Source organism: Podarcis gaigeae, assembly GCF_964106915.1.
Source record: "Podarcis gaigeae genome assembly, chromosome: 8".
NCBI classification, from domain to species: domain Eukaryota; kingdom Metazoa; phylum Chordata; class Lepidosauria; order Squamata; family Lacertidae; genus Podarcis; species Podarcis gaigeae.
The window spans coordinates 34,344,154-34,368,618 of NC_139684.1; the positions used below are offsets into that span (position 1 = coordinate 34,344,154).

The 24,465-nt window shown below is 45.7% G+C and overlaps 1 protein-coding gene across 4 annotated transcripts in view; it reads left to right on the forward strand.

The window, feature by feature from the left end:
- The window catches only part of NKD1 (NKD inhibitor of WNT signaling pathway 1), a 122,474-nt gene that overhangs the window by 62,738 nt on the left and 35,271 nt on the right, over window positions 1–24,465 (forward strand). For 3 of the 4 annotated variants that reach the window (XM_083750524.1, XM_083750525.1, XM_083750523.1), the window contains one exon: window positions 7,346–7,403. In XM_083750524.1, coding sequence (XP_083606650.1) covers window positions 7,346–7,403 — 58 coding nt within the window. Of the gene's footprint in view, window positions 1–6,241; window positions 6,313–7,345; window positions 7,404–24,465 lie in introns of those variants that run through there. The other variant, XM_083750526.1, reaches the window with a different exon arrangement.

Consider the following 24,465-nt stretch of genomic DNA (forward strand, 5'->3'; position numbering starts at 1 on the left):
TCCCATTGTGTTCAGTGTGGCTTACTCCCAGTTAAGTAACAGAACAAAAGTGAACCTTTAAATGGCGTAATTAAATTACTGAGGGGGTGAAGAGAGAGATTTTGAGAACTACGTTGTGCGAGGCACGTACTTAACCTATCTTAACACAGATTACTTTCTTCTCAACAGTCTTTAACCACTGTTAGTCAGTGAGGATTTTGTCAACTCTCATGCCAGTCTTTGCCAGCGGATCGCAAGTATGGAACCCGAGTGCAATCGTTTTAATTACAGGTTAAACAACTTGGAATATGAGTGGTAGCATAGTGTGCGTGTGTGTGTGGTGCAGAGCTTTACACGGATGGCAGGGCAGACCCAGGGTGGGCAAGGTGAGGTGGGAAGGTCCACAGGGGCAGCAGATCCAGCCTCCAGTGAATCCAGCCTCACCCTCTTCTGCTTCCATGGTGGCAGCAGCAACTGTGGTGTGCTCCTTGGAGACTGGATTTGCCGCCTCCTCGGCAGCCCCCACTCAATGCCAGCTCTGCAGCAGCCTCTTGGTGAATAGGAGGCATTGCTGGTCTCTTCCCTCCCTTGTTCCCAATATAAGACTTTACTCACCCATTCTTCCCTGACGGAGAGGGGGAGCCTTTTGTGGTACTGCTCAGGTGCTGGCCCTGAGGAATGGTGTGAAAGTAGCCAGACTCCAACAATATATGGAGGGCCACTAGTTCCCCATCCTGATGGTAAGGGTAAAGCATATGCATGTATTTACTTACAAGGGTTATATTCTGTGCACACATTTGGCCTTTCTCCCCGCTCTCCACCCCAGTACCTCACATGTTCCCTGAACTACATAAATTCTTGGAATATATTAGTTGTAATGAGTTATGTGGGCATGGTTTCCCCCATCCCCTTCTTCTTTGAAACTTCATGGCATTAACATCTGTTAGCTTTTAAGAGAGCAGAGATGCAGAAAACAGGGCTGGTGGAGGAGGGGGAACCGGGGTGGAGAGCAGGAGCAAAGATATTAAATTCTCTAGTAGGAAGTCTTGGTTTCAAAGTCTGAGGGTGGGGAGTTGGGATCGGCTAAACTTTTTTGTGTTTTAATGTGGTTCCTTTTAAGAAAATGCAGATAGCAGACCAGTCCTTGTATTGAAAAGCGCTCTCTCTCTCTCTGTGTGTGTGTGCGCGCGCGCACTGAATTGCTGGCTTGAAAAAACTTTGGAGAATCTTTTAAGAGGAAGCCTGACACAATGCAGTTGTTCCAGGAATGCTCTAGCAGAAATAAGAGTTCCTTAATTTTGAAGGGGGGCAGCTGAAATGGGTCGTTTAGAACAAGAGAGCTTCTATAGAACACTCTATGTTGTTTAGGCATTCATACATGGAAGTTTTAACCCAACTGAACATCTTGACCAGGGCTGCCTCCAAGTCTGCTGGAGCCCTCTGTGTCCCTCCAGTGGGCCATCATGCTGGAATTTCACTGTTGGTCTCCTCCTCCTCCTCCTCCTGGTAGCCATGGTCTATCTTGGCAGACATTTCCATTGGCTTTTCTCCTCTGACTGGCATTGGACAGCTGCCATTTTAATTTCCACACAGTTACTCTGGTGAAGCTGAATGCTGGAAGATTCAGGACAGATAAAAGAAAGTTCTTCCTCATGCAGGGCATAGTTAAACCCTGGAACTCACTTTCACACGAGGCAATGATGGCTGCTAGCTTGGATGGCTTTAGAAGAGGACTGGGCAAAATCATGGAGGAGAGGGCTATCAATGGCTACTAGAGCCACAATGCTTGCTGTATGTTCGGCCTCCACGGTCAGAGGCAGTAATGCTTCTTAATACCATTTGCTAGAAACTGCAGGAGGAGAGAGTGCTCTTTTGCTCAGGTCCTGCTTGCAGGCTTTAAACTGAAGTGTCTGGTTGGCCATTGTGAGAACAGGATGCTGGACCGGATGTGCCATTGGCCTGATCCAGCAGGCTCTTCTTATGTTCTTATGTAGTGTCTCTGGGACGCATCATAATTTCCCAGAAAGGTGGCCAGCTTTAAGTGATCCAGATTTAATTATTGGTGTAAAGATGGGGAGTAGGGAAATGTCAGTTGCAACCCTTGGCACTGGAGCACCTCCCTGGGAATGCCACATGGTGGCACTTTGCCCGACAAGGGACCCACGTGATAGCCTTTGTATCTGTGTGCAGCTGCCTTTCATTGTAAGTCACTGGATTTCAGGTTGATGTATTGCCCTTCAAACTGTTTTCTGACCCCACCCGTCCAGGCTGGCCATTGGATCTTTCAGGGCAGGAAGAATTATGAAAGAGCTTCCTGGTTCACTTAAGTTTTCCTGGGCATTGAGGAACCAGTGGCTTTCCAGAGAATGTTGGCATGGCCACTTTGTTGAGGATGCTGGGAGTTATAGTCTGGCAACATCTGGACAGTACTAGATTCCTCATCCCTTCCATATCCTTTGGTCCAGACTTGTAAGCTTGCTCTCGGATCCTGCATCTTGCTTTGCCCTTTGGTCTTGATTCCTGGCACTAATTCTCTGACACCATCCCTGTCTCGTCTCAGATCGTTGCCTCTGGCTCAGCTCTGCTGTAACATTTGTCCCAGTAATGCACGCTTGTTGTAACTAGAAAAAGGGGGTTCATAACTTGTCAAAAAACCTGTGATCTCCTTTCAGTATCTCCTGGTGGAATGATTCATTCCACCCAAGGGCTGTAGCTAATGGGTAGAGCATCTGCTTTGCATGAAAAATGTCCCAGAATGCCCTTGGGTTCTCCATTTAGAGTTGAGAGAGAACCCTGTCAGAAATGCTGGAGAGATGCTGGAAGTTGGTGTAAACAATACTGAGCTAAGCAGACTAGCTAGGTACAAGGTAGCTTGCTATGTAATTATTTACGTAGTTTCTATCCCACTTGCCTTCCGTGAAACTCATAGTACCCTGATCAGACATTGACCCAGACCCATTGCTGCAACTTTCACATTTAGATGTTATAAAAGAGGGCTTCAGACGTTTGTGGCAGGTGTTTGGAGGCAGTTAGGGCAAAACAGAAAAGGGTGCGCCTCCACTGCCCCCCCATCTCCTCCTTCACCCCCTGCTGCTACCCTACCACCACCTAAGGCAGTCCAGGGAAGCCCCAGCACCCTGAAGGGGGCAGGGGGTGGGCAGTGGAGGAGAAGGAAGAGGGAGGCCACAAGTGTGGGAGGTGGTGAGCAGAATAATCCTGCCCCCCCCCATCTACTGCCCCTCCCAGCTGATATTCAGAGAACATGTCAGCGGGACATGTGGGCCAGTGGCTCTCCAAAGCTTCAGACCAGATGTCTTTCCCACCCCTACCCTGGGGATGCCAGGGATTAAACCTGGGACTTTCTGCATCCAAAGCTGATACTCTGGCCCTGAGCTGCAGCCCTTCGTCAATAGTGTCTTGTCTGTAAAAAAACAAAACAAAACACCATAGTAGTGAAATCTGGAATTCAAGCGTTGCTGTTTAGCTCCTTTCAAGCTTATGTGCCAGTATAGCTTTTGTCTTCTCCATCCTTTTCGTCTCAGCTTTCTCTCCCACCGGCTCAGGGCAGCTGCCTTGCATATTTCTGAACGTAGGAGGGGAGGGGTAGGAGAGGGGGAAAATACTCTATGTCTTTTCAAGTTATTGATGTTCCTATTTCATGCTGGGATCACCCTTGGTCTGGATGGGTCGAACAAGCTGATGGTGTCAAGATTTTTGTGTGTGGAGGGGGGTTATATTCCCTCCTTCTCTACTCCCCCCCCCTCCCTGTGCAGCTTCCTGTCCCATTGAAATCCTGAGCTGCTCTGGAAAGGAGGGTGTTGACATACCTGGGCTTGCAGATTGGGGACAGGAACTCCAGGAGTGGGAGAAAGGGAGGGCGGATATTGCTGCCTGTGGAATGCAAAGCCATCTGTTCAACCAGCACCCTCTGCTGACAGATTTATGGAGCAATGTTATCCTGCCCCATGGAGGTTGCACACCTGTGTTTCGTTGCAAGGGAGGGGGAACCAGGGCTAAACAGCATTTGCAAAGGGACGAAGGGAACAGGATATATCCTTGCAGCCTACCAACAGTATGATGTGAGAATAGATCGCACCTGCCGGGTCTGACCAAGATTAGAACATTGTGGCCAGTCACTTAATGCTGCCAAGAGAAGCCTGGATAAGCAGTTGCGTTATCCTCTCAAGTTCTACTGTTGCTCTGCCCACCCAGTCTCCACTTCATCTGCTTCCCCATCCCACTCCTGGTCTGGCAAATCTGCAAATGCTACTAGGGCAATAGCCAAATATTGACCTTCTCTGCATGACTCTCCAGGTGTGATTCCTACCCCCCCACCTCCCAGGCAGGTACCTGTAGTACCCAGTTGTTTTGGACTCTCCTCCAGCCTCGCTGGCCTGCCTTCCATTCCTTGGTCAGGCCTCTTGCCACTGGCATTTCAGCTCTGGCTCCATTCCACTAGGGCTCTTTGATCAATGCCAGCACTGTTTGCTTCTGGCTGCGTCCAGTGTAGGCAGAATATCTCTCTCTTGCCCTCGTACTGTTCCCCCTCTTCTTCTGCTAGCTTGCTTTTAACAGGTAGGGCGACCCGGAAGCCTGCCCCACTCCTCTCGGTCTCTTCCGCCCTCCCAGCTCAGTGGAGAGAGGGCCCGGATTCCTGTTTTTGATTATCTTCTGTGAAAAATCACATTGAGATGGTGGTTTAGATGGCAATTGATAAATCAAGGGTAATAATCATAATACAGTCTTCTTTTTAAAAGGCTGAGGACAGGTGGATTGTGCAGAAATTACTTTGCTGTTTATTTCAGAATGTTGCTGAATAGTGTTGTGGGTGGCAGCTTCCTAGTGTTGCCTAGGGGCCCTGATTCAGGGAAATTTAAGTTTGGCAGTGTAACCTAATACATGTCTATTCAGAAGTAAATCAGTGAGTTCACAGGGGCTTATCATTCCCAGGCGAATAGCACTGCAGCCTAAGCCCCATTAGTTTTGATGGAACCTTAGTGCAACTTGTTTCCCTCTGGATCCGGGCCTCGGTGCATCTTCATAAAGAGGGTGCCGGGTTAATTTATCAATGGCAGCATATGGGCCCGTGCAGCTTCCTCCTCCATTAATAAATAAACATTTCCTCCTTATGGTTCTTAGCATAATAGTAGCATATATTGTCTGGCTGCCCGCACAGCCCTATTAAATAAATGTCTGTCTATCAGAGATAATGCATGCCATAATCAGACTGGCATGAAGGAGCAAATTTAATTGACAGCTGATGACTTCTAGCTGTCTAGCTGTGTCACTGAAATTTACAAAGGCTGCCACGGTCTTTTTAGCGGGGAGGGTATTCAGTTAGTGGGCCACTAATATACATGCATTGCTGCTCTTGCAAAGTCAGTCAAACCACTGCTTGGAAGTTGTGGTTATAAAAAAATCATCTGAGAATGGGGGGGGGGGGGAAGGGTGGAAATAAATAAATACAAAAAGTCTGAATTGTCAAAAAATATGAGCTTGCTACCTACGTGAACTTAAAGCAATGCAAAAAGTGATAAGCAAGAGCTCTGTGGTTTTGTTTTTTTAAAAAGTACATAAAAACCATGTGATGGTTAAAAACATATTGCTTAAATTGGCATATTAGTTGTATGGAGAAATTCAGATGGGCTGTTTGCATTAATATTACTATTTCGAATTGAGTCTTATAATAGTATACTATAAACAGTGGTTTTAATTAGCATGGTTCTTCATGCTGGGTGTGTTTGTAGAAATCCAGAGTGTGAAGTAATGAGACCACATCTGCACTATGCATTTAAAGCTGTATCTTACCACTTTAAACAGTTAATTGCTTTCCCCAAATCATGGGAAGTGGTTTAACAGTAAATCTTCCCAGGGAACTCTGGGAATTTCAGCTCTGTGAGTAGGGTAGAGGTCTGCTTACAACTCTCAGCACCCTTGTGCGTATATAGCATTAGCCACAATCCATATATATCCTTTAGCCACATTCATACTATACATTTAAAGCACTATGATGCCAACTTAAACAGTCACAGCTTCTCCCAAAGAATCCTGGGAGCTGTAGTTTGTTAATGGTGCCATGAGTTGTTGAGGGACCCTTATTCCCCTTGCAGAGCTACAATTTTCAGAGTGGTTAAAAAAATTCCTCTTCACAGGGAATTCTGGGATCTGTAGCTCCTTGAGAGGAATTGAGACACTCATAACAACTCCCAGCCCCCTTAACAAACTACACTTCCCAAGATTCTTTGGAGGAAGCCATGGCTGTCTAAAGTGGTATGATACTGCTTTAAATGGATGGCTTGGATGGGGCCTACGTCTCAAGTATCAAAGGCCAGGGTAAAGTGCTCTGTCTTTAGCATTCAATGAAAGCTGTATAATGAAGGTGCTAGATCAGGGTTCAGCAAACCTTTTCAGCAGGGGGCTGGTCCACTGTCCCTCAGACCTTGTAGGGGGCTGGACTATATATTATTTTTTTGGGGGGGGGAATGAACGAATTCCTATGCCCCACAAATAACCCTGAGGTGCATTTTAAATAAAAACGCACATTCTAGTCATGTAAAAACACGCTGATTCCTGGACCGTCCGCGGGCTGAATTTAGAAGGTGATTGGGCTGGATCCGGCCCCCAGGACTTATTTTGCCTACTCATGTGCTAGAATGCTTCACTGTGGGGAGGGAATTCCACAACCTTTTGTGTGTGGTGTTGTCATTTTAAACCGTGTGTTTGGTTTTATGAATGCATTTTTAAAAACTGTTATTATACATGGAGCTGTTTTATATATGTTTTTATTGTAAATTACTTTGGGGTGCCTTATTGAAAGTGATTCATAAATGAAATTATTATTGTTATTAATAATAACAGTTGCACAAAAGATGCCATGTTTGTTATAGACCTTTAGGATGACATCTATGCAAGTTAGTCAAGGGCCTGGAATGACATCTGGTGTTTATGGGTAACATGCATTATCTGGGGTCACATCTGTTCCATACATCTAAAGCATATTTGAAGCATCCTGCTACCCACCTCCCCCCAAAAGGATCCTAGGAACTGTAGTTTACTTCTAACAGAACTACAATTCCCATCACCGTTAACAAATTACAGTTCCCAGGATTGTCTGGTGGGAATCCATATGCTTTAATGTATGGTGCAGTTTTGAATGGACTCAGGACCAGTTGGTGAACTGCAGAGCAGTGTCCAGAATTGTACCGAGCTGGATGTGTGCTCCATCTGCTCGGATGCAATTTTGGCACATATTTCCAGATCAATGTAATCTAGAAAAATTGTTGTGCAACTTAAAAGAATAACCATCTTGCATATTCGTACACCTGCTAATAGCTCCCCTTTGTTGTTTTATTTACTTTTTTTACAGGATGCAACTGGTGAAGTTTACAGGGAGGCAATTGAAAATGAACACTTTCACCTGGAAGGTACCTTTTTAAAATATATAAATTACTATGATTACGTTTTAAGAAAAAGCAAAGGAGACTTGTTCTGTGCACATTCAAGAGATGTGTGTATAGGCATCCTCCTGAAGTTTCCTTGGTCAGCCAGTGAAAGGTTTGTGTGGCCTTAATTGCAGAGAGTCCCCTCAAGAGTCCTGAGGCCTGGAGTTTTTGCTTCTTGTAAGAACCACTGGAATATGTCTGATCAAAGATGTAGGTCACACCCGCAACCATAAGTCTAACGCACTATTATAAAACTTTAATGGTTGTGGCTTCTCCCAAAGAATTCTGGAAGCTGTAGTCTATTAAGGGCATTAAGAGTTGTTAGGAGGCCCCAATCTGCCTCTCAGAGCAACAGCCCTGAGAGTGATTTAACATAAGGTTACCAGACGTCCCCGTTTCCTGGGGACAGTCCCCAGATTTACAAACCAGTCCCCGTGCAAAATCCATTTTGTATCCATCCAAGTTGAAAAGTGTCCCTGGATTCATCGAAAGAAAAATCTGGTAATCTTAATTTAACAGCCAGTCCCTTTTGTCAGGGAACTCTGGAAACTGGAGCTCTGTGAAGGGAATAAGAGTGTCCTACTAACTCTCAGCACTCTTAGCAGACTACGGTTCCCAGGGTCCTTTGTTAAAATGGTATCATAGTGCTTTAAATTTATGGTGCGGATGTGTCTATAGTCAACAGTAAGAACAAATTGTAACAACAACAAAAATGTTGCTGAGTATCTTCCTCAGAAGGATTGTTCCAGGTCAAGGTTCCAGCAGTCATTTTATCCTATCAAGGAATTTTGCTATCCCCCCCCCCATTTTGTAAAACAAGCAAACAAAAAACAAAAACAAAAAACTACACCCTAAAGAGAAACATCCCAGCGTACCTTTTGTGGTGGTTGAGCATGCAGATGGTTTGACACAATTTTGGCAGGGTTTCTTTTTCTTTTCTTTTCTTTTCTTTTCTTTTCTTTTCTTTTCTTTGGTTTGGTTTTTAAAATGTGTTGTGGTTTTGTTGGGGTTTTTTTGCACTTCCTGCAATCCTAAAGCTTCTCCCGAATGTACTGATACCTCCCTCCTGTTTATCAACTGCCCAATTGGGCTAAAAAGCTGTCAGCACTCAGCACCTGAGTTTCCTATAAGAGGGGGTGATTACAAGCAGAAAGAAGCCTGTTAAAAGGGGTATATGGAACAACACTGCGGTGCAAATTTCCATGCACCTTTATGGTATGAAACGCCAGCCTTGAATATCTAAATCACTGTATGGCCTTGAGCAGTGGCATCATAGAAGGCGCAGTGAAAAAACCCCTTAAGTCTAACATAATACTCAGCACCTGTTATCCTCAAACTAGATTGGCAGCAATCTTCTCTGTTAGGCAATGGAACACCTTTTCTTGGTATTGCTTATGTACAAGAAGTTTGACGGACACTGTTGAACGCTGTGGCCTTTTCATGCAGAGAAGTGTTTTCCCTCGCTGGATTCCCTTGCAGTTGCAAGGCAAGTAGATGGTTCCTTTCTTGTGGCTTCCTTGTTCTTTCTGTTTGAATTGGTTCCTCTATGAAGTAGTGCTTTGATATTCCACAAGCCCACCCACAGTTATTCCAGCAAGGAATAATCTACCAGCATCACTCCCACAAGAGGTAAGGGTTACCAAATTGGAGGATGTCATTAGAAGAGAATTAGACAAATTCACAGAAGATAAGGCTAGCTCTTCCTGCACTCTTGGAGGCAGAAATGCTTCTGAATACCAGTTGATGGAAGCCACAGAAGGAGAGGGTGCTCTTGTGCTCAGGTTGTGCTTGCAGGCTTCCATAGGCAACTGGTTGGCTGCTGGGAGAACAAGATGCTGGACTAGATGGGTCATTGGCCTGATCTAGCAGGCTCTTCTTGTGTTGTTATGGCTGATGGGAGGTTACAACATTTGGGTCATTTTAGTTTGGAGAAGAGGTGGTGGAGGGGTGTGTGCAGGGGTGTGGAGGAACTGGAAAAGAGGAAAAATCCCCCCTACTCTCTCATAACGCTGGAACTTATGGGCTTTCAATGAAGCTGGATGTTGGAAGATTCAGGACAGACAAATGGAAGTGCTTCACACAGCACATACTAAAATTGTGGAGTTTGCTGCCACAAGTTGTAGTGATGGCTAACAACTTGGATGGCTTTAAAAGAGGATTGACCTACCTGTGCATCTGTCCCAGTGCTCTATCCAACAACGCCTGTTCTATTCCTTCTGGGACTCAGATTTCAGCTTCCTGCCGCTGGTGCCTAGTCCCGTATCAAGGATGAGCTTTAGTCACAGCCCCCCAGGTCCATTACTTTCCTTCTCTTCACTTTCCTTCTCTTGCGAACCAATGGTCTGTGATGCTTTCCTGGTAGCACTGTGGCACATGTCAGTAGAATAGTACCGTGTAGCCTTTTCTTGGTCTGATGTCACTGATCTGTGCCAAAGCCCCAACACTCATACTAAAACAAATAGCGGTTGATTGAATTTGCAGCTTCCCAGCTTTGAGAACCTTCATAGCATTGATTGTACTGAAGTTGGGACCAAAAGGCAAAGCAATAAACAGGAAAATAATTGAATCCCTTGCTTTTGTTTCCACATTGTCAGTGTCATTACCACCCCTCCCTTCACCCCTTTGTTATTAACAAGCCATCTGAGCAGCAAAGATGAAAAGAGCCGTCTGATCCGGTCCAAAAAAGAAGCTGGATTTGACTTCTGGGTTGTTATGTAAAGCTTGATCAAATCCTTTTCTTCTTAACAGACTTAACTGGTCAACAGCAAAAGGCTCTGTATTCTTGGATTAAGATAGTATTTGGTAAGAGGACTGGTGCATTAGTGCTTTTCTTTTGAACTGTGGAAAGAACAAAGTAAACATCAAAAGCCTTAAGCCACAAGAGCGGGTTGTTGACTCAGTGTTGATGCTTGACAAGAGGCTAGGACACAACTGGAGCGCTTCTGTTTACCAAGCGGCAGGCAGGCAGGCAGAAACTGTTGACCAATGTTGCCCATTTCAGCCTGTGCCTGCCTTTGATTTATTGGCTTCCCAAGTCCCTCTAAATCTGGGACAAATGAATTTTTCACACAGGGCATGCTGAAGTTAAGCAAAAAATAAAAATAAATAAAAACTAGAGATTAATATTGGCCACTGGTGGATTCAGTTGACCATCTTGCTCTTCTTCAAAAGTAAATAAATCTCTTTTGGCAGCTGCTCAGAATGGGAAGCTGTAAATGCAAAGGACATTTCAGCTGGTGTGGCAGCTTATACATGCTGAAATCCTCCTGTGCACAGTGACCCAGTCTCTGCAGCATGTAGCCTGAGAACATCCCCAGACTTGCACCAAGATGGAACCCCTTCCTGGCACCTGGAAGTGACATCATCCATGGGTGGCTGTGGGATCTCCTGGGAAATAGGAAGATGGCCTGAGATGGCCAGATGCAGGAGTAGAAAGCCAGGAGGAAGTAGCCAGAGAGGAACGGGATGAAATGGGAGACAGGACAATTGTGAAGGGGACCAGTAGGAAGGCAGGAGAGAGGGACAAAGTGAGAGAGAAATGGAAAAGCCTAGGAAAGGAGGGCTCTCGATTAATAGGTAGGGATAGAGGGAGCTGCCTTATACTGAACCATTGGTCCATCTAGATCAGTACTGTCTGCACCAGCCGTTCCCAACCTTGGGTCCCCAGATGTTGTTGGCCTACAACTCCCATCATCCCTAGCTGGCAGGAGCAGTGGCTAGGGATGATGGGAGTTGTAGTCCAACAACACATGGAGACCCAAGGTTGAGAAAGGCTGATCTACACAGACTAGCAGCAGCTCTCCAGGGCTTATAAAAACCATGCTATCCAAGTCAGCTTTTCAGCAAATCATCTCATTGAGCAGCTGGTCAGATCCCTGTGCCTCGCCTCTTCTGGGCTCTCACCACCAGCCTACTGGCAGGAGCCCTGAAAACCTTTTCTTGCTTCCAACAAGGTCACATCCCCTCACCTGCAGCCTCTCGTAGTCCTACCCAGATCTGTACATATGCATAATGCATTGTACGTATGTGCCCTCTGATGCATATCCTCACGTTGCTGTATGTGCCACCTTTCCTCTGCTGGCATCTGTTTTTGGAAGTCGCACAGAGCAACTTCACGGAAGCAAGTTGTTCTGTGGAATGTCCTCCCTCCCTTTCTTTCTCACACGTTGCCTTGGCCTCTGGCTGGAATCCCCCTTCATCCTGGACCTGCCAGCCTCCTGTGGAACCCCAAACTTGGCTGATGCAGCCCACAGAGATTGGGCTTGAGGCCAGATGAGTTCAAGCCAGATTTCCAGGGGCCATTGATTGGGGGGTGGGGACTGCAGGGAGCCAGATGAAAAAGCAGAGGCTGCTTTGTTGGGCATGTGGGCCTGAGGTTCCCCTAAACCCAAGTGATGTTTTATACGTGCCAAAAGGACCCAAGCGCCACCTGAGCTGGAAACTGTTAAGCTGGCAAATGGGAAAGGTACCATGAAACAACGGGTTGGCCAGGATTGGGCTGCTGCTGCTGCTGCTGCTGCTGTTGGAGCTACAGCTGGGTGCCAAGTTGAAACTGTTTAGCTTGGCTGGCAGGATGAAAATCGCCAAAGAAACACGAGACTGGTAGGGCTTAGCAGACGGCTTCCTGTGGTTGTATAACGATCCAGGAAATTGTAAGAAGCAGGTTGGTTGTTCACCAGCAGATGAGAGGAAAGTCTTGTGTTGTCATGCGCTCTACGGGGTGGGAGTGGCAAGGAAGGTATACCCTTGTGTGTATAAGAGAGTTCGAACCATTCCCTTGGTAATTTAAATCTCCCAAGCTGCTGCTTCAAAATGATTTGGCCTGCTGGATTTCCCCCCCTCCTCCTTCAAAAAATGTCAGGCTGAAAGTGTTTCACCGCCATCTGACAGTGACTCGGGCCACTTCTGCATCATGCATTTGGAGCATTATCATGCCACTTTAAACAGTCATGCCTTCCTCCAAATAATCCTAGGAACTGTAGTTTGTCAAAGGTGCTGAGAGTTGAAAGGGGTTCCCTATTCCCCTCAAAGGACAACAAATCTCAGAGTTCCTTGGGAAGGGGAATTGCCTCTGCAGGGCCATCCCATAATTGATAGTTGATGGTTTCCAATTTTAATATTTTTATGTTGGTTTTTATTGTTTTTATTCTGAAATAGAATGATATAGCTGCATATAGGTATTACACTTACACACACACACACACACACACACACACACACACACTCTCTTAGCATTTGAGAAGTCCCGCTTGGGACCCTGGAGAGCCACTGCCAGTCAGAGTAGGCAGTTGTTGGGCAATTGGACAAACTGTCTGAATTGGTAAAGAAGGCTGCCTGTTGCTGAATGTGTCGAGCAGAGAGAGAGGGAGAGACTAACTCTGCTCAAGGTCAACCACAGCGGGTGAACAGTGACTACAGCAAGGGCTCAAGACAGTGATGTGTTTTGAACCCAGCCTCTTTGGAAACAAGGCGAACGTCAGTGGTTTAATTCATTCTGCTTGAGGAACAAAAATCCCCTTTCTCCTTTTAATTGCCCAGTAATGATTATTGCTTGATCCTCCTCCCTGTGCACCCTGTGGCGTTTAGCACGGTCTTGTTTATAACTTATATTGTGCAAAGTGAATCAAAATTCTAGCCTGTGCTGTTGAAAGCAGTACCCATTTTTGAGTCATGGTCAAGAAAGTGCGATTTTTGTTATGAACGGTTTATAACAAAGTTGCTATGGTTTTGGTTATGGATGCCTTCTCTCTCCTGCTGCCTTTCTCCCAGAACATCATGCTGTCCCAACAGAGTTTAAGCCAGAAGTGGGGGCTTCGACCAGTGTTGTTGGGTTAAAACACCCATAAAAAAGGTAAAGGACCCCTGACAGTTAAGTCCAGTTGCAGACAACTCTGGGGTTATGGTGCTCATCTCGCTTTACAGGCCGAGGGAGCCAGTGTTTGTCCGCAGACAGTTTTTTCTGGGTCATGTGACCAGCATGACTGAGCCGCTTCTGGCACAACGGAACACCAAAACCAGAGCAGCACACGGAAACGCCGTTTACCTCTCCGCTGGAGCGGTAGCTATTTATGTACTTGCACTTTTTTGGGGCGTGCTTTCGAACTGCTAGGTTGGCAGGAGCTGGGACTGAGCAACAGGAGCTCACCCTGTCATGGGGATTCGAACCGCCGACCTTCTGATTGGCAAGCCCAAGAGGCTCAGTGGTTTAGACCACAGCGCCACCCACCACCCATACTCCCTGATAAATGACTGGGAGTTGGGAGGACCACAGAATTCCCACAAAAGATCCTCCCACCCACCCCTTCTCTCAAACCCCTACAAAGAAAGAGAGCAGGTGGGAAAGAGGGGAGCAATAATGAAAAAATTGAAAGTATGCCAGTTGGGGCCATAGCTCAAAGGTAGAGCACATGCATTGCGTGCCAGAGCTCCTGGGTTCAATCCCTGGTGTTTCCAGGTAGGGATGAGAAAAGACAGCTGCCCGAAACCATGGAAAGCAGCTTTTAGTCAGTGTCAACAGTGCTGAGATTCACCTGTTGTCTGCCTCAGTGTAAGGCAGTTTCCTCTGTTCCTAGCTGTTCATTTAGTAAGCGAAACCGAGCTCGAGTTCACATGGAGAGTTGTGTGGTAGCGTAGAATGCTTCAGGGACTCCAGACGTTGGCTTGGTTGATCCTTCTCGCTTTGCCAAAAAAAACTTCACAAGCTTTTCATCTTGCATTGTTTAATATGGAAGGTTCTCAAGGACTGAACACAATATTAGTAAGAATAATAATAACAACAGAAAGAAAGTAAGTAAGCGAGGTGGATGGTGACTGGGAAGAGGGCTGTCTCTGTTGCGGCATCCTTTTTGTGGAATGCTATCCCCAGGAAGACTCACAGTTCACAATGGATATTGGCCAGGGATGTTGATCTTAATCATGTTGCCCTGGATAAACTGACTGCACGCTGGAATGTAGGGATGTCTGAGAAATTTGATTCGGTTCACATTTAAAAACAAACCTACCTAATTTGTCCTTTCTGAAGCAACACAACCGAACAACAACACAACACGAACACAACCACCCTCTGAAATTTTCACATTTCCCCAGCTTTTGCAGTGCAGTTCTCCAGCCAAGTAACTTGTCCAGTAATGCATATGCTATGGTAAAGTGTACATTGAAATGCATGAATTAGTGATAATGACTTACAAATGCGCTTTATATTTTAGGGGGAAATTGCTTTGTGAAAGATGCGTATATTGAGAGAAATCTGCACTAAAATGCTGATGAGGATTGTTTCTTAAAAATATATATACGTATATCTCAAACTGATGTGGAAGGGGACTGAATTTGAAATAGGAACAGTGAGAAACTGGGAGAGGCCAAAATGGGTTGCTGAATCTTTTTATATGGAATGCACCCAATAAGCCTGTAGTTCTGCATTGTGATGGAAAGACAAGCAGCAGTAGACAGGCTGTCCTTCTGGGAAGGCATGGCTAATGTTTTTCATGGTGGAACCTCTTGTAGCCTCCTGAGAAACTTCAGGTTTCCTTGAAAAATGTCCAAAAACCGTGGTTCTGATTCCACAGCCTTTCAGCTCCATAGAACACAACAGGATGTCCCTTGATTCCGAATGCCCTATCTTCACAAAGGTGCAGTTATCGCCTCCACAACCCATTGCTTTTTCTTTGAAAGTTCAGGGGCAATGGTACTGTATGTCTGAGCCAAGCCGTCCCCGCCCCGCCCCCCGTGTTGTGTGTAACAGTCCCTCCCTTCTCTCTTCTGGCTCGAAAGCAAGTATCCCAGTTAGGGAGAATCACCCGAGGAAATGGAATTTCCAAGCTATCTTTTCATAAAGTTTGTTAAATTCTGGAAGCCCCTTGGGGCAGGGTGGGGGTGGGGAGATGGATGGACGAATGTTTTCAGACACAACAACCCCATTGTCTTGGCAAATCTATAACAAACACCCAAGCACAGACATAGGCAGCAGCAATTGCAGGAGGAAGCGAAGGGAGAGAGAGAAAAATGGGGGGAGGACCTTGCCTTGGTCAGCTTGCTGTCCCAGATTGAAAGTGCGAGAGCAGCCAGGGGCCTATTGTGTGCTTTCGGCTCGACTTCTGCTTGGAATAGCCGCAGAAACCCAAAGTTTTTGCTCCACAGGCAGAACAAGTAGCCTTTGTTACCTAGACAGATTACAGCCTTCCCCCCCACCCTCTCTTAAAGTCTGCTCTTCATAAAAGCCCAGCGTGAACAGTGGAATTTCTGACTTGCCTCAGATTCTGAGGCGACTTTTATAGTTTTCAAGTAGCTTCGGGGTTATATTTTAAAAGTTGAATTTCATCACATGTTTTAAGTTTGCTGAGGAGGAGGGGAGAAAGATGTATTTTTAGTGGGGGGAGGCAAGTTTTTGCTTCTCTTCACATTCTCTCCCCCCGCTTTAACAGATGTTTCATCTCAATCATATCCAGACCTCAAAGCACGAGCACCAGTCAACTCTTTTTTCCCCTCTCCTGTGGAAGGAAAAGAGAAAAATGTCATTTATTTGGAGGAGAGTCAGTCTCCCCTTCACAGTGGGTTTTTTTTCCATTTCATTTTATGGAACCACAATTAGTCTGTGAGTTAAAAGCAAATAATAATAATAATAAAAACCATGAAGGCTGCTGAAAATTAACCTGGAGCAGCACCTCTCCTGTATAGATGACCTGGAGACCAGCTGTTCATTTTACGTGGAAACTTTTCCTTCCCACTCCATCCTGCTTTGGAAAAAATAATAATATATTTTTTAAAAAAGGTCTGCAAATGTTCAGGTTTTTCTTGTTCTGTAAGTCAGATCTTGGAATGCAGCTAGTCCTATAGCCAATGAAAAGGTCTTAGTGTACCCACAGTTCATAGCATTGCATTAAGAAAGGTTTTGTATCTATATCTAATCTATATCTATCAGTCTATTCATGTGTATATGGATGTAGATTGAATGGTGCTTTTAATTTCTACAAGTTGAAGACGCATTGCTAATGGAGGACTTTCATGGATTTCCATTATAAGTGTTGAGAACCTTTTTTAAAACCAAGGGCCACATTCCATTCCGGCAAATGTTCCAGGGGCCGCGTACCAACGGTGGGTGGGGCCAGAAGCAAGGATGGGCGGGGCTGCTAATGTAAATTTTACCTTTGTACAGTAGTTTCTACATATGCTCACATACACCTCTCTGTCCCTCATCCAGACAAGCAAGAGGCATGGGCACATTCTATTCTTGCCCTGATATGCTTTTGATGTTTCAGTCATTCGATAGCAAAGGTGCCTTTTGTCTAGACACCTTGGGGTGCTGGAGGAATCTGCTCTGGCTCTGAGGTGAAGGACACAATCTAGCCAAAGTAGTTCCACTTAAATCAATGGGAGAAAGTGGCACCTCTAGAGACTTGGAAGACTTGGGTCATAGGCCCAGAACCATGAACGTGCATATACTAACTTAAGTGCAAAGATGTAAATTTAGAATTTTAAATCAAGCCTGCCAATTTTGCATCCTGGGAAATTCCTCAGTTAGTTTGCAGGACACCTTATATCAGTTTGTCTTTAATTAAACTATCCCCAATTAAATCCTCATCAGATTCTGCTCCAAACCAATTAAATGTATTATTTATTTTATTTGTTACAATCAGTCCTCCTTCCCAGGGAACTGTAGCTCTGTGAGGGGACTAAGGGCCTCCTAACAACTCTCAGAATCCTTAGGAAACTACAGCTCTGGGGGAAACCCATGACTGTTTTAAGTGGTGTCACAGGTCACATTCACACCATGCATTTACAGTGCTATGTGGAGGCAGAGCCAACTTATTCTAGTTTTGTCACATCTTCCTCCTTGCTGAATTCTGTAAGGACAAGGAAGTTGATGGGCAGTACCCTAACAGATCAAACTCTTCTGTTCTGGGAGTCACCAGCCTCCCTCATGCAGTGGGTACCCAAAGGCAGGTACAGGTGGCTAGCTACATGTAGCAATGGGGGTACGCTTTGACAATGCTCCAACTCAGGGTCACCATGGGGCTTTGTGGTAGGGTAAAAACATCAGCTTCCTGATGCCCCCCTGCCCTTCCACTTAGTATACCCAAATCCAGGAGATGGGTAGGTAAGCTGGAGGGCAGGTGAGAACACTGAGCTCTGCTGGGATTTTGTGCCCTTGGTAGCTGCCCAAGGATGCTGGTGTCTGCCAGCAGCCCTGTGAGTCCCTTGGTTTTATACAATGGATTAAAAAAATGTTCCTAAACCTGCCCATGACAGCAGGAGCATCAGTTGCATGCTTGGTTCATAGCACGCCAAAGAACGTTCAAGATCGGTCTCTGCAGCTTTCTGTCTTTGCGATGAGCTGCGCAAGGGTCATAGTGACAGCTTTCCCCATGGGAAGCAATTTTGATGAAAAGGTTGATATGCTTATTCTATCGTCCTGGTAAGCTTCAGAACTCTTGTTATCATTGCCAATGTGGCAGAAACCCAGTTTTCTCCTTGAACATCTAAGTTAGACAAGAGACTGGTCGGAAATCAAAGCCTGCATTATTAATGGCATTACCTACGCGCACAGCCTTCATTTAAATAGTGTTGCGTAGGCTTTTCCTTAAGACTTTAAAAGTAAAATAAAACAAAACCCTAAAGGGACCACACCAAAAAAAAAGACGAAATGAAAAGGCAAAGGAGAGAGAGAGAGAGACTGTGGAAACATAAATATGTAAAATTTGGGTTGTGCAAGAGGAGTGCTGTGTTGCTGCATCTGTAAATTGCAGTTGCCAACCAAAATAAGCAACCTTGGAAATGGGAGCAATTTGGTATGTATTATTCCGGGTGGGTCTACCTAGAATTTGCCTTTCCTCCCCTGCCTCCTGCCCCCTTGGTTCAGAGTAGGGCTATTAACCAGAGTAGGGCTATTAAGGAATTTCAGTGGGTGAAGCAGAACATCTGCTCCGCACGCAGAAAGTTGGCTATGATGGAAACAGGATGCTGGACTAGATGACCCACTGGCCTGATCCATGTTTGTACGTGAGTTGAAATCCAAAAAAATCTGGAGCAGGGATAACCATCATGGCATCTTCCACATGTGGTTGGGCTCCCAACTCCCATCAACCTCAGCCAGCATGGCCAATGGTGGTGGGAGATGTGGTTCAACAGCATCTGGAGGGCACCACATTGGAAGGGCTGTAGTTTAGGCATAGAGCATCTTGCTTGCATTCAGAAGATTCCAAGTACTTTTTCCAGGTAGGGTTGGAGAGCTGCTGCCAGTAATCACAGATGATACTGAGCTTGATGGAGTGATTCTACTAGAAGGCAGTTATTCCTATGCTGTTGCTATTGTTTTCAGTTCTTACCCACCTTTCACCATAAGGGCCCAGAGCGGGTTACAGCAACTTAAAAAAAAACACCCCACATTAAAAACAGTTCAGAACAAACTGTAGCTACAAGAAAAAGGTGGACCCTTAAATACATGTGTCTCCGTTGTCAAAAGCCCAGGTAAAAAAGGAAGTTGTACAATTTGGCCCAGCAAGGCAAGCACAGCTGGATGTGTGACAGTTCCCTATTTTTGCCATCCCGGTAAGTCACAAGTTTAGCCTCTGCTAGACCATCATTCATAGCTGGAGGAAGATTTTCCAGCAGGGTAGCTGTGTTAAGTCTCCTTGTAGTAAAAGTGAGTCCTGTGGCACCTTAAAGATTAACAGACTTATTACGGCATGAAGCCTTTGTAAGTGTGATCCTGAAGTGTAAATACACATAGTAGGGGTGGGATTGTGTAGTCCACAAAAGCTTGTGAATAACTATGTTCAATACTGTTCGTGCCTGCAAACATTTTGGGGTAGTCATACTGCTTCATTTCCTATCCATGCACATCCCAAAGCTCCCTGATGAGATCCTACAATTTTTTGTCCTGCCTTTGTTGCACTGCATTGCAAAAGAGTGGCCCTCCAGTTAACAATAATGTGATAACATTGAGAAAGCGTACCAGGAAAAAAGAAATTAATAAAGCAGAATGATAAATGCCCACTAATGCACTATCATTGCACCAGTGACATGTTGGAGAATACACCTGCACACAAACACTCCAGTCTGGAGGGGCTGCGAGTCTTTAAGGTGTTGAAAGACATTTTGTTTTTTGAAAAAGACTGCTCCGCTTTGAGGCTTACATGTTGCAGAGGCTGGACTTACACATCTCTCAGTCAGTTAATTGATTAAATCAGTGTGCATGTTGTAAAGCATGGGTAGGCAAACTAAGGCCCAGGGGCTGGATCCAGCCCAATCACCTTCTCAATCGGGCCCGTGGACGGTCTGGGAATCAGCATGTTTTTACATGAGTAGAATGTGTCCTTTTATTTAAAATGCATCTCTGGGTTATTTGTGGGGCATAGGAATTCATTCATCCCCTAGATAGATAGATAGATAGATAGATAGATAGATAGATGATAGATAAATAGTCTGGCCCCACACAAGGTCTGAGGGACAGTGGACCAGCCCCCTGCCGAAAAAGTTTGCTGACCCCTGTTGTAAAGTCTCAGATTGGAGGAGCTTAGTACAGATTCCTGTGGGAAGGGGAGAAGCACTGTCCCTGTATGACTGAAATAAATAGTTTTATATACTTATCTTTGTTTCTGACACGAAGAAGAAATAGCCATATTTACATTCCTTGTCACTGAATTCCCTAAGGCCAGTAATAATTATAACTTAAAACACCTCAGTGCATTTAAGCTGGTATGGCTGGCCCTAAATATTTGCACTGAAGAATCTGTATCAGTGCAACATTGGAAGTTTATGGTGCTGCAACTGGCCGTAAGAACAGATGAGAATCTGTGGGCATACCTAGCATTAATTTGGAACCTTGCCTTTTAAAACAACCACCACCATGCTTTTGATACTTAGCAGTATAATATTTCATCATTAGTTCATTCTAGTCCAAACTTGCTAATTTTTGAGAGAAGGGGTGTATGTGTGCATGTAAAGGGAGGCGGGGGGTGTAGAGAAAGAAATCATTCTTCTTTGATCTCTGCAGAGATGGGAAAGGGCTGTTCTGTTGAGGCTTTTGGCTAACACAACAAACAGTGTTTAAAATTTAACTTTGCTTAATTAATTAGTAATTCTGTTTAATGCCGTCTGATCTTCATCCAAAAGGTATTCTGAAGCTTGAAAAAAGTGAACATCAAAGTAGGTTGGGTGAAGATGGTCAAGTAAGGCATTTAATCTGGCAGTTGCTGTTGATGAAACATACCAGCCAGGCCACTAATTGGGAAGAGAAAGGACTGTCTGGTATAAATTCATCAAACAATTTAGTGTGAGGAATTGAAGTTTGGTGCCTGAGCTTGTACTGAAGTGATATAATTGCTAACTAATAGCAGTTTAGAACTGCCATATGTTTTGGCAGCGTCTGTCAAAAAAATATTTTTTAAAAAAAGAAAGGAGAAAGTGTATCTCTCTCTCTCTCTCTGTGTGTGTGTGTGTGTGTGAGAGAGAGAGAGAGAGAGAGAGAGAGAGAGAGAGAGTAGATGCAACAAATGAGATGTCTAAATGCAACAAATGAGATGTCCCTTACCAACAATCAGCCACTGCAAACAGAGATCAAGCCACTGGAATCTGTCTTCCAAAGTTATTGTAAATGCAAATACATTTTGGGCTCACTTCCCATGGCACTGCCATGAGAGCACTAAGCAGGTTGGTATCAGTTGACACCTACTCTGCAAAATTTTGTAGCCCTTGCCAACCTGAAGTGCCTTGTATTGCTATTAAGATGGAGTTGTGTGTCCCACTGGTTTTTAGACACTCATTGGTCTGAACCACAGTTGGTACACACAATGACGGAGGAAGGGCGTGCTGGGGGTGCGGTCTGCCCCAGGTGTCATCCCTGAGGGGGGTGACATCACCGCACCACCCCCTTGGGACACCCTTCAGGCGGCACCCACCTGGGATACTTGCTGCGGGTGGCGGTGCCCCCGTGCTCGCTGCCCTGCCCCCGGGTGCACAGCACATGCGCCGCTCCTGGTGCCAGAGCAGCTAGCTCCTCCTCTGGGTACACAACGCAGCAGCTGCAGAATGCTTGTGAGTACCAGGTGTTAAGATCATATCACACCTATTACACACTGGCTACATTGGCCAGCAGTTACTCATTTATTTTCCCAGTTCAAGATACTGGCTTTGCTCTTTGATTCTCTAAACCAGGGGTCAGCAAACTTTTTCAGCAGGGGGCCGGTCCACTGGCCCTCAAACCTTGTGGGGGGGGGCGGACTATGTTTTGGGGTAAAAAATGAACCCAGAGATGCATTTTAAATAAAAGCACTCATTCTACTCATGTAAAAACACCAGGCAGGGCCCACAAATAACCCAGAGATGCATTTTAAATAAAAGGACACATTCTACTCATGTAAAAACATGCTGATTCCTGGACTGTCCGTGGAAGGCAATTGGGCTGGATCTGGCCCCGGGTCTTAGTTTGCCCACCCATGCTGTAAACTTGTGGTACCCAACCCGTTACACTCCAGATGTTTAACTCCCATCATCCCTGACCGTTGGTTATGCTGGCTGGGGCTGTTGGGAGTTGGAATCGTAACAACACCTGTTGGGTGCCATTAGCCTACTCCTGCACTTAATGGTTATCTGAAGGGCCGTATGCACCCTTGTGGGCCTGCCTATGTGTGGTCCACTGCAGGGGTGGGTGGGGGGACTAAGTTCCATTCCAGAAGAGGCCAGAGGGGGCAGGTGTATAGTCAAAACCTGGTTGCGGTCAAGATCCATTGGTGGAACTTAGTCAGAGTTCTGTTACACAGGACATGTGGCTCAGAGTGAGGGGTGAGCTCTGAGCCTAAGGACTGGTGGGCAGAGATTGGCTCTTGGGGTTCAGCTGGTAGAATGCTCAGGGGGCTGGTATTGCAGCCCAGATTGTGCCCTTAAGGGCAAAAAGTTCCATCTGCCAAACTTGCTGTAGAAATAGTGTTGGTGGAGCAGATAGCCCTACTTTAAGCCCCCATCTATAAGTGCTTAGTCTCCATCCATTGATTCCTTCTTACAAATGCCCCATGTTTGTGTTACCTTGGGGAAAATGGGCTTGCCAAGGTAATGTTTAGTCCTGGGCAGAACAGAGCAATTCACCATTTGTCTCTAACCTACACCAGGCATGCTCATTTGGTTTTGCTAATGGAGGCTGATTTCTGTTTGGCTTGGGTGATTTCTACCTCCTTTTCCTGGTTGGGGGGGGGGTTGGGAGTAGCAGAAGATAAGCATCTTGGGGGAATATGTTTCACTCAGTGCAACCATGTGCTTAGCAGGGGGTGATGGTACTTTTTCATTCATGTCTTAGAATTAAAACTTGAAAGTGAAATTTGAATTTGAAGATAATTGCCTGGTTACAGGACTCCTTTAATTTGGACTCTGAAAACTAGTTGTTTCTTATGATCAGGGCTGTACAGCTCACATGGAATTTGTCTGCCTTATTTGTCCAGCTAGCCCAGAGGTTGCAGAAGAAACTATAATCCTGCATTCTGTTTTGTGCAGACATAATACCTAACCATGGTTCTTTCTTTAACCTATATTTGAGTACATGCAGCAGCTGCTATAGGTGCTGTATATGTGTGACTGTGCACACACATATCACACTGAACCCAAGAGTAACTCCAGAACATCAGAAAACATGGGCAGTGTGGGTTGGGGGCAGGGCAGCCTTATGGGGTCCCAGCCAACACGCATGGGGGTCTGGAACATAACCCCTATGAGAATCGGTTGCTGCCTGTATTTTATTTAAAAACCTGTATCAGGGATCGGAAACTTTTAAAAAATAATTACTGCAAAAACAGAAGTTACTGGACTCCCATAATCCCATTCACCAGGCTGGCTGGAATTGATGGGAGTTCAAGTCCAACATCTGGAGGGCCTCAGGTTTCCCATCCCTAACCTGTATCGTGGTTCTCTGAACCAGGATGTGGCACAGTGTTTTGAAGTGGATTTGCAAACTATATACAGTGGTGCCCCGCAAGACGAAGGCCTCGCAAGACGAAAAACCCGCTAGACGAAAGGGTTTTCCGTTTTGGAGGCGCTTCGTAAAACGAATTTCCCTATGGGCTTGCTTCGCAAGAAGAAAGCCCATAGGGAAATCTCCGGGGACCTCTTTTAAATGCTAGCGGTGGGGAGCAAAGCCTTTCCCCCCCCCTCCGGCCTTCAGAAGAGGTCCAGGAAGGCCGGCGGGGGCCGAAAGGCTTTGCTTCCCATCGCCAGCATTTTAAAATCGCCCCGGGAAGTCTCCGCTGTCCCAGGGGCTTTTAAAATGCTGGGGGACGGCAGCGAAGGGTTCGCTGCCGCCCGCCAGCATTTTAAGACCGCCCCGGGAAGGCAGGCGGGGGGGGGGAGCAAAGACTTTCGCCCCCCACCGGCCTTCAGAAGAGGTCGGGGGACAGACTGTCCCCGGACCTGGTCTGAAGGCAGTTTTCATAGGAACGCATTAATTGATTTTTAATGCATTCCTATGGGAAACCGTGCTTCGCAAGACGAAAAACTCGCAAGACGAAAAGACTTGCGGAACGAATTAATTTCGTCTTGCGAGGCACCACTGTACATGGATTAATCAAAGCTAAGTTAGGATCAAAGCAAGAAACCATGGTTGGCGCTGGCCATGTCAAATCCTTGGTTTGCTGAAGCTAATTGAGGTTCTCTTTTGCTTTCTATCTTGCCCTGAAAATTTTGATTTGAATTCTTTTCATTCCTGGCTCTTCAAATGCTTAATTAGTGATTGTTCCAATTCTCCAACTGAACGTTTTCTTTCTGATGGCACAAAATCAAGACCCTGCTGGTAAACCACAAATGAGTCTGTGTAATGCTACCTGTCAGAGCCACCCGAGGTCCCAGCTCACAAGAGACCAAAATCCAGTCCAAGTTATATACAAAAGGTTTTATTGAAGAACATTGTTGTCGTTACATCCAAGCTCCGTGGCTCAGCATCTGTTACCCTTAGATGTTTGAAGTCCCCTCTGAGTCAGTCCCGCCCCTGCACCAGCTTAAGAGGCTTGTACTGCTCCACCTTTTCCTCTCCTTCCTTTTCCGCAGGGTCTTCCTGCCCCCCTGTGCT